The sequence below is a fragment of the Fundulus heteroclitus genome, chromosome 17 (genome assembly GCF_011125445.2).
Source record: "Fundulus heteroclitus isolate FHET01 chromosome 17, MU-UCD_Fhet_4.1, whole genome shotgun sequence".
In the NCBI taxonomy this organism is placed as follows: Eukaryota; Metazoa; Chordata; class Actinopteri; order Cyprinodontiformes; family Fundulidae; genus Fundulus; species Fundulus heteroclitus.
This window is the reverse complement of record NC_046377.1, coordinates 2,066,031-2,079,233: the sequence shown is the minus strand read 5'-3', so window position 1 is coordinate 2,079,233 and position 13,203 is coordinate 2,066,031. Positions and strand designations below refer to the sequence as shown.

General features: G+C 39.1%; 1 protein-coding gene across 3 annotated transcripts in view; it reads left to right on the top strand.

Moving 5' to 3' along the window:
* Nucleotides 1–5,502, top strand: part of zgc:165507 (solute carrier family 16 member 7) — a 29,801-nt gene extending 24,299 nt beyond the window's left edge. Inside the window, exons 3-5 of one of the 3 annotated variants that reach the window (XM_036148787.1) lie at nucleotides 2,160–2,303; nucleotides 3,771–4,571; nucleotides 4,683–5,502. In XM_036148787.1, the coding sequence (XP_036004680.1) occupies nucleotides 2,160–2,303; nucleotides 3,771–4,571; nucleotides 4,683–4,963 (1,226 nt within the window). In that variant the 3' untranslated portion in view covers nucleotides 4,964–5,502. 3 annotated transcript variants of the gene reach the window in all.
* Nucleotides 5,503–13,203: the final 7,701 nt, after the last annotated feature.

Below are 13,203 nucleotides of genomic sequence, written 5' to 3'. Positions count from 1 at the left end.
GGCACAGGTATGAATGTCAATTTTCAATTTAAAAGTGCCAATCAATGATTAATGCTTCCTGTCAGTTAAGGTGGATGGCCATGTCTGGGTAGGTTTGGAGCATATTCCTCTTTCCATGTTGAGATGACAGATTAACCAGAGCGCTGGGAGATGTTCAAGGCTTGGGAGATTGATTTTTAGAATGCACAGACTACCATTGTCCTGACAGTAGATTTTCCCAGCTGAGTAATAGGTCTCTGCAGCTCCTCTAGTTACTGTGGGCTTCTCCCCTGCTTCTTTGATTTCGTTTTCTCCTTACCTAGTCAGTTTAATTACCTCCTAAAAAAATTAAAGAGCTCCAATAATGTTCAAAGCCAGGATACTGTTGTTTTAGAACCTAACCCTGCTTTACACTGCCCCACAACTTTCTCCCTGACCTGTCTGTGCTGTGTCCCTTGGTCTGCATCACATAAGTGTGCAGTCAAAGTTCTGACTGCTTTTGCAAGTTGCTGTATATTTTTTTGGAAATGCTCCTGCTCTTTACCAAATGTAAAGGCGACGTGGCAGAGAAACGTCACAAATCTGGTATGATGAGCGGCTAATCTCTAGCTGGGATGTTAAAGGGGTCTTCATTTCCTGTTAATGCTTAGAGAGTAGCTACGCACAGGTGCTCAACTGTGACAGGTTTATAGGACAATGCTGTAAGAGGGTCTTGTTTGACCACCGAGAAGACATGGCCACAGGATTTACCAAAAAGGGGTGTGATTTAGCAGTGCATTGAAACAAAACAGATCAGGTAATAATCAGATGAATAATTTAAACATCAAAGCACTGGTATTGGCACATTGGTACTAGTAATAGTCCTAGTGAGTAACTTTGCTCCCATTACCCTGTGACTGAGCCTGTGTGGGCTACCCTATAAATGTAATTTTCAGCATCAGGCAGTGATGCTTTTTTACTCCCTATGTTTTATTACTGTAATGGGAATTTAGTCTTTGATACACAGTAAAACAAATGGCTGATCAAAGGATTGTGACTTTTTTTAAACCTTGTGTTGCCACCTCCTCTGAAAAAAAAAATGCAAAAACAGCGCTGCTTTGCTCTTGACTAAATGTACAAAAGTCTCTCCCATTTTCTCTGATACCCCTAAATTAAATCAAGTGTTACCTGCCACCTTCAAGTCACCTTATTAGCAAACGGGTCCACCTTCGCGTGATGTAATTTCAGTATAAATCCAGCTGTCCTGTGAAGGCCTCATAGGTTTGTTAGATAGAGAACATTAGTGATCAAACGGCCTCATCGAGACCAAGGAACACAGAATTCAGGTCATGGAGAAAGTTGTCGAATGGTTTAGAGGAGAGTTAGGTCATGAAACAACATCCCAAGCTTTGAACATCTCAAAGAGCTCTGTCCATAATCTGTAAATTGAAAGATTATGGCGCAACGGCAACCCACCCAAGACATTAAACTGCCAGGCCAGGCAAGGAGACCAATCATTTCTGAGATCCCCATCTCAGGTAGGGGAGAACCTGTCCAAGCTATTTTTCATTCTCAGATCAAACAGCCAAGAAGTAAGCCATAAGAATATTTTTTTTGTGGCTGGAGATAAATGATGTACACCATCTACACCTTGAAATATGGAAGTGGCAGCATCACGTTGGAGGGATTCTTGAGGAGGGAGAGTCAAGCTACTTTTGGATGCTGGGTGGCATTAATATATGCCAGTCTGGGAAAAATATTGAGTCTGCTAAAGATCTGAGACCGGCATATGTTTCCCTTCCAGCAAAATAATGATCTTAAACATACAGCCAGAGCTACAGTGAAATGGTTTCCACTAAATCATATTTAAGTGTAAGAATGGCCTAGTCTAAGTCTAGACCTGATCCAATTGGCAATCTGTAACACTGCTTGAAATCCATGATCCCAGATGCTCTCCATCCAATGTGACTAAGCTTGCAATTTCCATAAAGGCTGGGAAAATGTCCTTTTATGAAAGTCTTTTAAAGCAATAAAACTGCTACCTAATTCAAACTGGTATGACATATATTGGAAAGAATATTCTACGGCTGCTTGTTGTTTCTGGTCTTCAGCACAGTCCAGATTAAATCCTGTGTTCACTTTGCTTTTGTACATTTTAAACATGCAAACAATTGTGTGTTTTTGCTTTTTATTCACCGCAGGTCCCATCAGCAGCATACTGGTCAACACGTACGGCTGCAGGCCCATCGTCATGATGGGGGGCTGCCTTTGTGCCGTTGGCATGATCTCAGCATCCTTCTGCACCAACGTGCTGCAGCTTTACATTTGCATCGGGGTCATCGGAGGTAAGTATCCAATTCAGGAACTCCATTTTGAGACCAAGGTATTAGTCTCTTATTGTACAGCGCTTTTGTTCTGGATCATATGTCATCTTCTAACTTTACATAGCATTTTTAACCATTATTTATAGAGGTTATCTCAGTAAGATCTAAGACCTCATTTACAAAACACGCCTCCTTTTTTCTGTTATTGAGGTCTGGTAAACAATAGTATGCTAGACTGATTATTTTAGGTCTCTTGAACAAAATATACAATATTTATGGGCATAAACTGAGACAGTAGAAAAACATAGGGTTCAGCCTAGTGCTATAGCATTCAAAGTTTCTGTTGTAGCTATAGACTATTAGCAAAGCACTGAAGAACCGTAACTATCTGGACACTTCACTATTATGTGAGAAACATATGTTTTAAACAAATAAAAACCACCAAAGACACCAAATATTAGTATAGAGACACAAAAATATCTGGAAATGTGTGCCTGCCTGGTGCTAAATGCTCAAATTAGCAATGACAGCTAAAATTAGGTACATCATTTCTAGCATGTTGCATATTGTAATGAATGTTTTTTTTTTGTTTTTTTGTTTTTACTTTTGCTATGCTAGCAAACTTTTTAATAATAGTAATAACTTTCAAATGATCTCAATACACCGGGTTGTAGGTTAAATATGAAGACAGCTTTAGTCATTAATAAGCTAAAAATCTTGGGAAATTTATAGTTGTATTCATGTCATTCGTGTAGCAAAAATAACAATAACCTATAATTTTTTTTGATGTTTCCATGAAACAAATCCCTGAAGGGTGATATGACAGTTTATTTACTTGTAAAAGTCCTTTTATTCAGCCACAAGGTCACACTTGTTACTATAGAATAGATTTTACTGTTAAAAACAGTGCCAAAAATATTTTGCAAATGCATTCAGCTTCCATTTGTTCATCATAAACATTGTGGCAAAATTTTGGAACTGCAGTTGAACCTCCAACCATCTTTGAAAGAAACCGAAACCTTTGTGCGCAAATTAAGCTGTGCTCACAAATCAAATATGTTGATTTTATAGGTTTTCTAATACGTTATCTTACAGTTTATTTGTTTATTTGATATTAATTTCATTATTTGAAGATGTTCTCATCTTCAAGTAAGCAACACACGGTTATGTCAGACCAAAACATCAACTAACAGGAATAAAAAAAGGGAAATTATTGCTACTCTTGGTATGTGTACTTTATCTTCTTCACTTGGGTTATTAAATCTGCAGCCCACTCAATAACACTATATTATATGATATAATAAGTGAAAAGCAGTTTTGGAGAGGACGGCGCTGGCATAATCACTAGTTAAGCAATCGAAGCACCAACACTACTCACTGCTGGCAACATTCAGGCAAACATGTTTTTGTCATGTAATGCTAACAGTTTTTTTTGTTTTTCGAGAACTAATGATTTTTAACACGACTCTTTCATGTTTATCATTGCAGGACTTGGACTGGCCTTCAACCTGCAGCCAGCATTGACGATGATCGGCAAATACTTCCAGAAGAAGCGGCCCATCGCTAACGGGCTAGCGATGGCAGGCAGCCCAGTCTTCCTCAGCACCATTGCACCTCTCAACCAGTACCTCTTTAATCAGTTTGGATGGAGAGGCAGCTTCCTCATCCTGGGTGGGTTGCTGTTGAACTGCTGCGTGGCCGGCTCCCTCATGAGGCCGCTCGGACCGCCACCCAGCAAGGTTAAGAAGGATGAAGAGCTGGCGGTCATCGCCACCACGACTGAAAAGCGCACCCTCTGGCAGATAGTCAACAAGTACCTGGATCTAACGCTGTTCAAACATCGAGGCTTCCTTATTTACCTTTCGGGCAACGTCATAATGTTCCTGGGTTTCTTTGCACCAATTGTCTTCCTCGCTGCCTACGCCAAAGACATGGGTGTGGATGAGTACTCCGCTGCCTTCTTGCTCTCAATCTTGGCTTTTGTCGACATGTTTGCCAGGCCCACCATGGGGCTTCTGGCCAACTCTCGCTGGGTCCGCCCCAGGATCCAGTACTTTTTCAGCTTTGCTGTCCTCTACAACGGAGTGTGCCATATCCTTTGTCCGCTAGTCGAAAGCTATACTGGCTTGGTAGTCTATTCAATATTCTTTGGATTTGCTTTTGGCATGGTAAGCTCAGTACTGTTTGAGACATTGATGGATCTGGTTGGAGCGCCGAGGTTCTCAAGTGCTGTGGGACTCACTACGATTGTAGAGTGCTGCCCTGTTCTCATTGGTCCGCCATTAGCAGGTACTCTTCCTGTCTTTGTACGCTTTTTTTTTCTTCTTTAAAATTCATCATTGATGACCCGACTTGCAAAAATGTTTCGCCACTTCACCCTCTTCTGCTCTCTCTTTTCAGGGAAACTGGTAGACATCACCAAAAATTATAAATACATGTACTTCTGCTGTGGTAGCGTCGTCATCCTGGCCAGCATTTGGCTTTTCATCGGAAACTTCATTAACTACAGACTCTTGGCGAGGGAGCGCATGGAGGCAGAGATGTACAAACGGACTGAGACCGAAGATCCCGACCGAGTCCAGGGCAAGAAGGAGGCCGACGGCGCGGCGCAGGCCTCTGAGGAACTGTTTGACAAAAGCCAAAAAGACGAAGAGCCCATGCAGAGAGAGACCAACATTTAAAACCTTCTGCACTGCCAAAAGCTCACAACTCACCCAGCTGCAGCCGTTCAACCGCCCTCTGGTACCATCCCAGCCAAGGGCTGCCTCCCAGTGTTGCCAAGCTCTGGTTGTGGCGCTCATCGGTACTACTCTGAACATAACTGCCAAAGCAACTCTTACGTTGTAGGAAAGGTGAGGCGTATCATCTGTTTGTTGGAGTGCATTAGCTGTGACTACAAGAAGACTACACATAAGAAGCTAATTGTTAAAATATTCCCCATCGTTTCCCTGCCACATTAAATTTAGATAAGCAGTATCTTTTCGGGGACACTGCAGATATGAGTGGTTCTACTTGAATGTTTGTTTTATTCACAAAATAAATGAAAAAAACAGCTGGCCCAGGTGCAGATTTATAGGAATTATCCCAAATGTTTTATTGAACAGAGCAAAATTACAAAGGCAGCTTGATAAAAAAAATGTGTTTGGAGAATGTTTGTGGCTTCAACATCTCATATGCAAGTTTGCACTGCGGCTGAGTGAAATTAAGTAAAAAAAAAAACAATCTGTTGTAGTTTGTTAAGACTTCTCTTTACTGGACACCCAAGGTTGCAAACATCCAAAAGCTACATATGTCAATCCATCAATTGGTCGTCATGTCACCGGGTTTCTCTGTGGTGTATCAGACTGAGAATGTCTTTGACCTAAATGTAAACTAGTGTCTGTATGTTCTGGAAAACATTTCTTTCACTGACAGACCTCTGAGACTCCTAGAGTGTGTCAGTGCTGATTTCTTAATAATCTTTTCTTTCTCTAAACGTTAAACGCTCAGCCTACCATCAATACCACCACTCGATGAAACTGGTGGCACACAGTTACCTTGTCAATGAAGATGTCAAACACCTCACACTCAAAGCGTTCTGCACAACAATGAATGTTCAAAATGCATAACGAAAAACTACTTTGCTGCAGATTCTTGCGTCTTGGCTATGGAAATTAGCCATTTGCCCGGCGGATGTAGATCCTGCCTATATGACAGGGACCCGTATAAGTAACTTAGACTGAAGTCGCAAGAAAAAGACTCTGACTTGACTGACATTTGCACTCTGATTAAGACTCAGACTCTAGACTCAAGGTCTGGAACTCACGAACAGCCATTATCTCATGTAATCAGAGGTTAAAAATAAGCCCGTAAGTGTAGATAATTTGAATGAATGATTAAAAGTGTAGTAAAAAAAAATGGATGCTATGGTAACATCATACAACAAAGAGTTAAAGGAATGGAAATTTTGCATACTTACTTAAATATTTATTGTTTTCGATTGAATACGGAAACAACAACTTTTTTGGGGGGGGTCGATATTAAAGAAGCTAAAAAAATAAATGGCCAGAAATGGTAATTGGTGTCAGAGATAAGATTAGCTACTGTAGTTTTATGCTGTAAACGTCGGCAGCATTTCCAACTACTGGCTTGCAATAGGTATTAGACAAAGTTTTGTTGGAATTTCTCTTTTAGATGGAGTTTAGTTTCCAAGGCCCCCACATACTTGCGTGGACATGAGTTCCCGGACGTCCACGAGCTCAATTTTTTACGATCGCGTACTCGGCGTCACACTTTAAACTGCTCGGAGGCAAGAAGTCTTCACATCACGCTGTTTTATATGTGACGCCGAGCAGTGGCGGTTCTAGACCAAATTTACCAGGGGGGCCAAGGTGGGGCCATTGTTTTTTTCACAGGGGCACAGAACAAAAAAATAAAAAAAAACAACAATAAAATGGCAATATTTAACTGTGGAATAATATTAAGTGAGCCACTTGTGGCTCTGGAACTGCAGTTTTCAGACCCCTGATCTAGCTGTTGAATACTTTGCCCCTAGCTCAATACAGCTAAAGCTAAACGTGAAACATCTTAAGTGTTAAATTCTTTTTAAGTAGAGTAAAACTGTATAGGTAAAAAAATAATTATAATATTGGTCAAAGTGACCAATCAGTTATGGTTTCTTTGCCATTGCAAATAATTATGAGAAGTGTATTTAATATCATGTCTTTAGTACAGGGGCCATAACAGGGGCCAGGACCATTTCTACAGGGGCATGGGCCCCTGTTGGCCCCTGTCTAGAACCGCCCCTGACGCCGAGCTTGATGCACTGAGCTGCTCCCAGCAGGCGGTCGCTAGGACGCGCGGCATCAAAGTTACCAAGTCATTAGGACGAGGAGCTAGCATAATAAAATCAAATCTTACTGGGTTCCTTCGTTTGTTATCGTCCAGTTTTATTAAAAGAGTTAGGTAACTCCTTTAACTGTGCCCAACTTCTGTGAATCCAGAACAGATGTGCTCCACAGCTGGTGGTGCTGGTATCCATATATTATGCTGCCCACCTGAGCACTGTAAGGCTGTGTTGTAAAAACCTGTGCAAAGCTTTGATCAAGTCATAAAACTAAATGCTGCATTAAATGTCTCGGGTCCAATAGTCCCATACTCATATCACGTATGCTGCACTAAATGTCAAATCGCCACGCTTCAACCCCTGACACTGTTTTAAAATGGCCTCAATTCACCGAATTTAATTACAATGAATGTAATTTCCTCTGTGGGCCTTAATAAGGTATTAATGACCAAAACCCATCTGCATAATGGGGGGGGTGGGGGGTGGGGGTGGTCCGTCTACAGGCGGAGCCCATGAGCAACACACTCTCTCAAATATGAATGCAAATATACAGGGAAATGGCTTTCTTGTGGCAGTCCAGTTTGTGATGCATTGCCTTAAATCTGAATGCAGTGATTGCAGGGTAGTTGTACAGTTAATACGCGATAGAACAATATAATGACGGTAAACTTTGTGTTCAATGTGAGACACCTTTTCTGCTGCGATAAAGTAAAAAAAAACAAAAAAAACATGAAATGGTCTGTTCCATTCATCTCCTCACATATCTGTATTGGAAAGTGAAAGCTTTAAGTGATCGTGTCTGTGTCTCGTTGTTTCCATGAGTTAACTGACTAACCATAGACATTCCAGGATGTTACCATGTGAAGGGGTTCTTCTACTAACTGGAAAATGCTCATTAATCCAAATGTGCTGTATAGTGTGCGCTCAGATATAGCTAGAATTCTTCACCCTGCTTTTCAAATGTCGACCGTGTCGCCATGCGGTCTTAGGGGCAGCTCAAGCAGAAAGTCCCTGTCAGTTGTGCCCACACATGGTCAGTCACAGGGTAATGGGGTAGCCCCAAAAACTGCAAAATACACTATCTAGACTTATCAAACCTTGATTCAGTTGTCTATATTTTCATTTTTTTTTTGCATATTCGGGCCATGCGGTGGTTTGTGGGTTGTATCTCGGTGCGCCTGGGCCGCTATCCATACAAGAACCACGAAAGTTGTTGCGTCCAGAATAAGAAGCCAAACACCTCTTAATTTTAAATTTAATTTGTCGTCTGAAAGTAATCGTGAACAAACACCTTTGTCTTTTTCTTCTCCTGTGCTTTCAGCCTAACACGTGCTGCCAATCATGAAAATACCTGTCCATCTGTGTTGCCCACTTTGACCCACATTCCGTCTTTACCCAAGAGTCAGGATAACGCTCAGATTAATCTCATTTGACCCGATCAGATTAATCAGATGCTGCTGTCTAAGGAAGAGTGATCAGTTTTTGTTTAAGAAACCTAAATCTGACTTGAACAGAACAATATAAAACATTTAGTACTGTTGAAAAGTTTATTTATTTTACTAATTCATAGGAAAAAGTGAAACTCCTGCACGGATCCATTGTAAACAGACTTGATAATGTGTTTTTGTTAATCTGGATCGTTTAGAGTGAATGACAAACTCAGAATGTCACTTAAGACAAATCGATTTATTTTAAAGGAAGGATTGAGTGGAAGGAAAATGTCTGGTAGAAAACTCTAAACTTCCTAAGAGGGAGATGAGACACCAGATGCCAAAGTGCAGACGAGCTGAAAGGCGCTGTTTAAGCTTTCTGGGCTTCTTAAAAACCTCAGTAGTGCCTCCAGCTGATCGCCTCCATGCCTCTGAGTATTAAAGTAGTAATTCATTCAAAAGGAGCTGTGACCAAGTATTTTAAAAAAGTTCAGTCTTGCGCATCTTGGCCCAAGTAACACGCTTCTAAAACGGTCTAATCTTGAATGGGCTTTACATCACAGCCTCTCAAGTTTGTCAATCACGTTTTTTAACCACTCCTCTTTCTTTCCACTCATCTTTCTGTATTTCTTGGTTCCGGCATGAACTGCCAGATTCTTTGGCGATGACGTTTTGGTGGTCTGCCCTCCTTGTGGGAAGTGCTAATGTCTGCAGGAAAAACTTAAGAGTCAGCCGTTTTCTATTATAGGGCTTAGGCTGCAATATGGCCATAACATAACAGTTCTGCTTTTTATTAGTCATACTTAATATTCTAATAGTCTGGGATTCAGGTTTTTTTATTAACCATTAGAATGAGCAGAATTAAGCAGTAATACACCGGTCTGTGTCATGAATCTATAGAATACAGTATTTTCCATTGTTGAATTGAAATACTGAAATATTGAAATAAACTTTTCGATTATATTTTAACTTATTGAAACATACTACCTTCATAGACTAAGCTCTATGCACATTAAGATTCTCAACGAGTAAAACTGTGTGATCACTTTCTAACAAATTAACACTGCCCCCTGCTGGTGCCAGACCACTCACGCCTGATTTCAAATCCATCTTGTTTGTGCTGTCCAGAGTTTCAGTCCGTGACATGAACTGGATTGTGATGCGTTATTGTAATAATAGATCATATCTTTTGAAACAGAACAAAGAGGAATACCGGTGAAATCTAGCATTCGGCTTTTTAATATTAGCAGAGCTTGAGCACTGGAGCACTTTCTGTTGTCAGAAAACAAAAAGGACTAAGTTACTTGAAATACAAATCTGAAATATATATATATATATATATATATATATATATATATATATATATATATATATATATATATATATATATATATATATATAAACAACCAATGCTGTGAAAGAGAAAACTGTATTGTGTTCTCCTCAAATAACTTTTTATGTGCAGTGCATTTGCTTTTAGATAATAAACTTCCATAAAAATGAATGCAAATTAAACATTTTATTTATTAAATGATACATATATGAACAAATTAAAAAGTTGCTTGCACCGATAGCCTTATCAGATATTTGTATATATTTGGAAAGAAAAGATACATTTAGAGATTTCCCTTAATTTGGGGAAAAAAGTATACTAAATAATAAATATTAAATGCACTCCCCCTCTTAGATTATTTTTGTAAACAGAAATAAGACAATAGTAAATGCTCTCTTTACTTTTAGTACAAATATATGTATATATTCAAAGATTCCACTGCTTGAACAACTTCTTTATTTGTCACCTTGTTTTCTTTGACTTTATTTGGATTAAACTGTGACTAATTTGAGTTATTTGAAGAAAGAAGCAGAAATAATGTAGCGGTCCAGTAATCAAAATGTAATACCAGAAAAGAATGCCCTAAATTGATACAAAATACAGTTTTTAAATGCTGATTCTATGTAATAATGAGAAAAAAAATCTTTTCAAACCAACAAGGTGAAAAAAAGTTAATCTAATGAGTGGTTTCTCCACGGCAACAGCTGTTGTCATGTGTTTCCGATAACTGCCAGTGAGCCTTTTACACCAGGGAGAAACATCTCCATGGAATTAAAGTCACGTTTTCCCACATGTACTCAACAAGACAATAAAACTGAACAATAACATTTAAACAATAAAACTTGCACATCTCCACCTCAAAAGAAAAAAGCCATGTTTATCTCTGCCTCTGGATGGCGTTTCTTGTAACTTGACCAAATCCTTTCCCGCTGATTCATTAAGATCTCACCTCTGGTGTTCTGAACTAGTTTTGCTCTCTGGAGAGAAGAGCAGCTTGGGTTTTTGATGACTCGACGGTTTGCCACTGGTAGGCTGACGGATTGTAACATCTTTAGCTGTTGAGCTAACTGTGCCTTATTGTGCTATGCGAACTGAACAGGAACAGTGATGGCGTTCGCCGACGGACTTCAAATACCCTGGTACTTTCTGTTTGCAGTTCTCTGCAGTCTTTCCATTCTTGTAAATACTGTTTAACGTTGCTTAAAATCAAAATGCTTGTTGAATACTAGTGTTAAATCTAATCTGCGTATTTATCATGTGTTCTCCATAGCACTAATAAGTATATTTCAATAGTCTATACTTGTAGTTATGGCTGTACCTATATTCTGTGTATAACCACATTTGTGTCATTGTGTTGTTGAGTGTACTCTGTACTCGGTTCCGTTATATCCTTCCAAGAGCAGATGTGTTGTACGCTTTCTCGTCAGGGGCCACTCTGCTGTACGGCATACCTTTTTTTTTTCAGTATGTGTCAGTCAGTCCTTCTACTTCCTCTGCAGCTATCATGTCTGAGAGAAAGAACCGCACGGGTAAAGCAAACTGACCTACAGTATGTCTTTATAATTCTAACAAGACAAATGTCACCAATCACTCTGAGCAAATAAAGTTATTATATTAGGATTGACAACCAAAGACCGTCTCTGAGACTCTGTTTCTTGGTTAAAGGTTCTCTCCCAACACTAAATACAAATTTACAAGACCAAATAAGATGAACACATGTCTGACATTTGGAGTCTGGACGAGGCAGCCGTCGGCTTTGGGTCTCGATTCCGGTTTATGCTCAGGGATAAACATGTACGAATAAATGGAGTAAACACTGAAAGAGTACACGGAAATACATTTCTTGGCATTGTTATTAATGGTAAGCTCAACTGGACATCTCATATTAAAAATGTTCAAGGTAAAGCATCAAAAAGCAACGCTTTGCTGAATAAAGCAAAGCCCGCACCAGAACTAAAGGAGTCCACGTTCTGGACGTTTGTCTGGTTTTGCCAAATCTAACTTATTGTGCAGAAGTTTGGGGCAACCATTATAAAAGTTTACTACTGTCACTAATCACATTACAAAAAAAAGAGCCAAGGTTGCTTTTAATAATGTTGGTTATTGTGAACATATTAATACACTTTTTTATAAAATCAAAATAATTACAATTCATTGACAGTGAAATTACAAACAGCTCTGATTTGGTTTAAAGACAAACATAAAGCACGATCGGAGACCACTCAAAATAAGTTGGGGAGAAAAGCGGGTCTTTATGAGTTAATCAGAATCAGAACTCAGTTTATTGATCAAGTATTTTTACGTAAGAGGGATCTACTGTGTTGCTGTGGTTGCCTGTTCTGCTTTGGTTGCAGAACAGGCAACATGAAAACATGAAGTGTATTGCATGATACGTTATGAGGCAAACGTGCCTGAGAAATAAAAAGTCAAAATAAATCTAAATATATAGGGGTAAATATTGGTTTCAATCTTTTATTACTAGAACCAGCAGAGAGAGTTTTTGTATTTCAGTAAATGCAGCAAAAACAGTCTGAATGTGGAACTGAAGCAATGTCCAAACATAAAACTGTTCAAATTGGGTAGGTTCCTATAAGTTCTTGAACTTCTACCTACTCCGTTTGAGCGCTACTAAAATGTCTTAACATCTCAATGTAAATCTTACTTGTATTGTTGCTCAAAAAAATTTAAAAAAAATTATAATAAATTGTTATACAACAATATGCTCATTATGGGATGCAATATTCAACCGTTATTTTTTATTTTATTAGTACCATCAGTATAGTTAGTAATAGAATTATTGTTTTATTTCATTAATACATTAAATATAATACAAGGTATGATTATTGGTTTTGCTGGTGTAGTTATTATACATATCAGTTTAGGACTGTTTAAGGAGCTTATTTATTGAAATAAGACCACTAAACAATTTATAAGAATAACATTGTTTTGTGTAGAATGTAGTGTGCTAGTAATTAATCTGTGCGCTCTATAAAATAGAACAGTAAGGAGTGACAATGCATGGAGAAGAAGTGGGATGAAATAAGAGTACACTTCAACCCACTCCTTTGAATATGTTTATAACCTCTAAATATTCACTTAAAAAGAAACAAAACATCCTTGCAGGCATAAGACCCATCCTATTACCCTCCTAAAAACATTCAGTCCGAAGCGGCGTGTCGGTGCAGGGCCCCATTAAAGGGGCCATGACAACAAATTTCATTTATTTGAGGCTTTGGGGGTATAACATGGTGTGTTGTGCACCAATAAGACCATTTTGATATCTAGATTGAACACCAATACACCTGCTCAGGGGCAGTCAGCTTTGTCAATTGG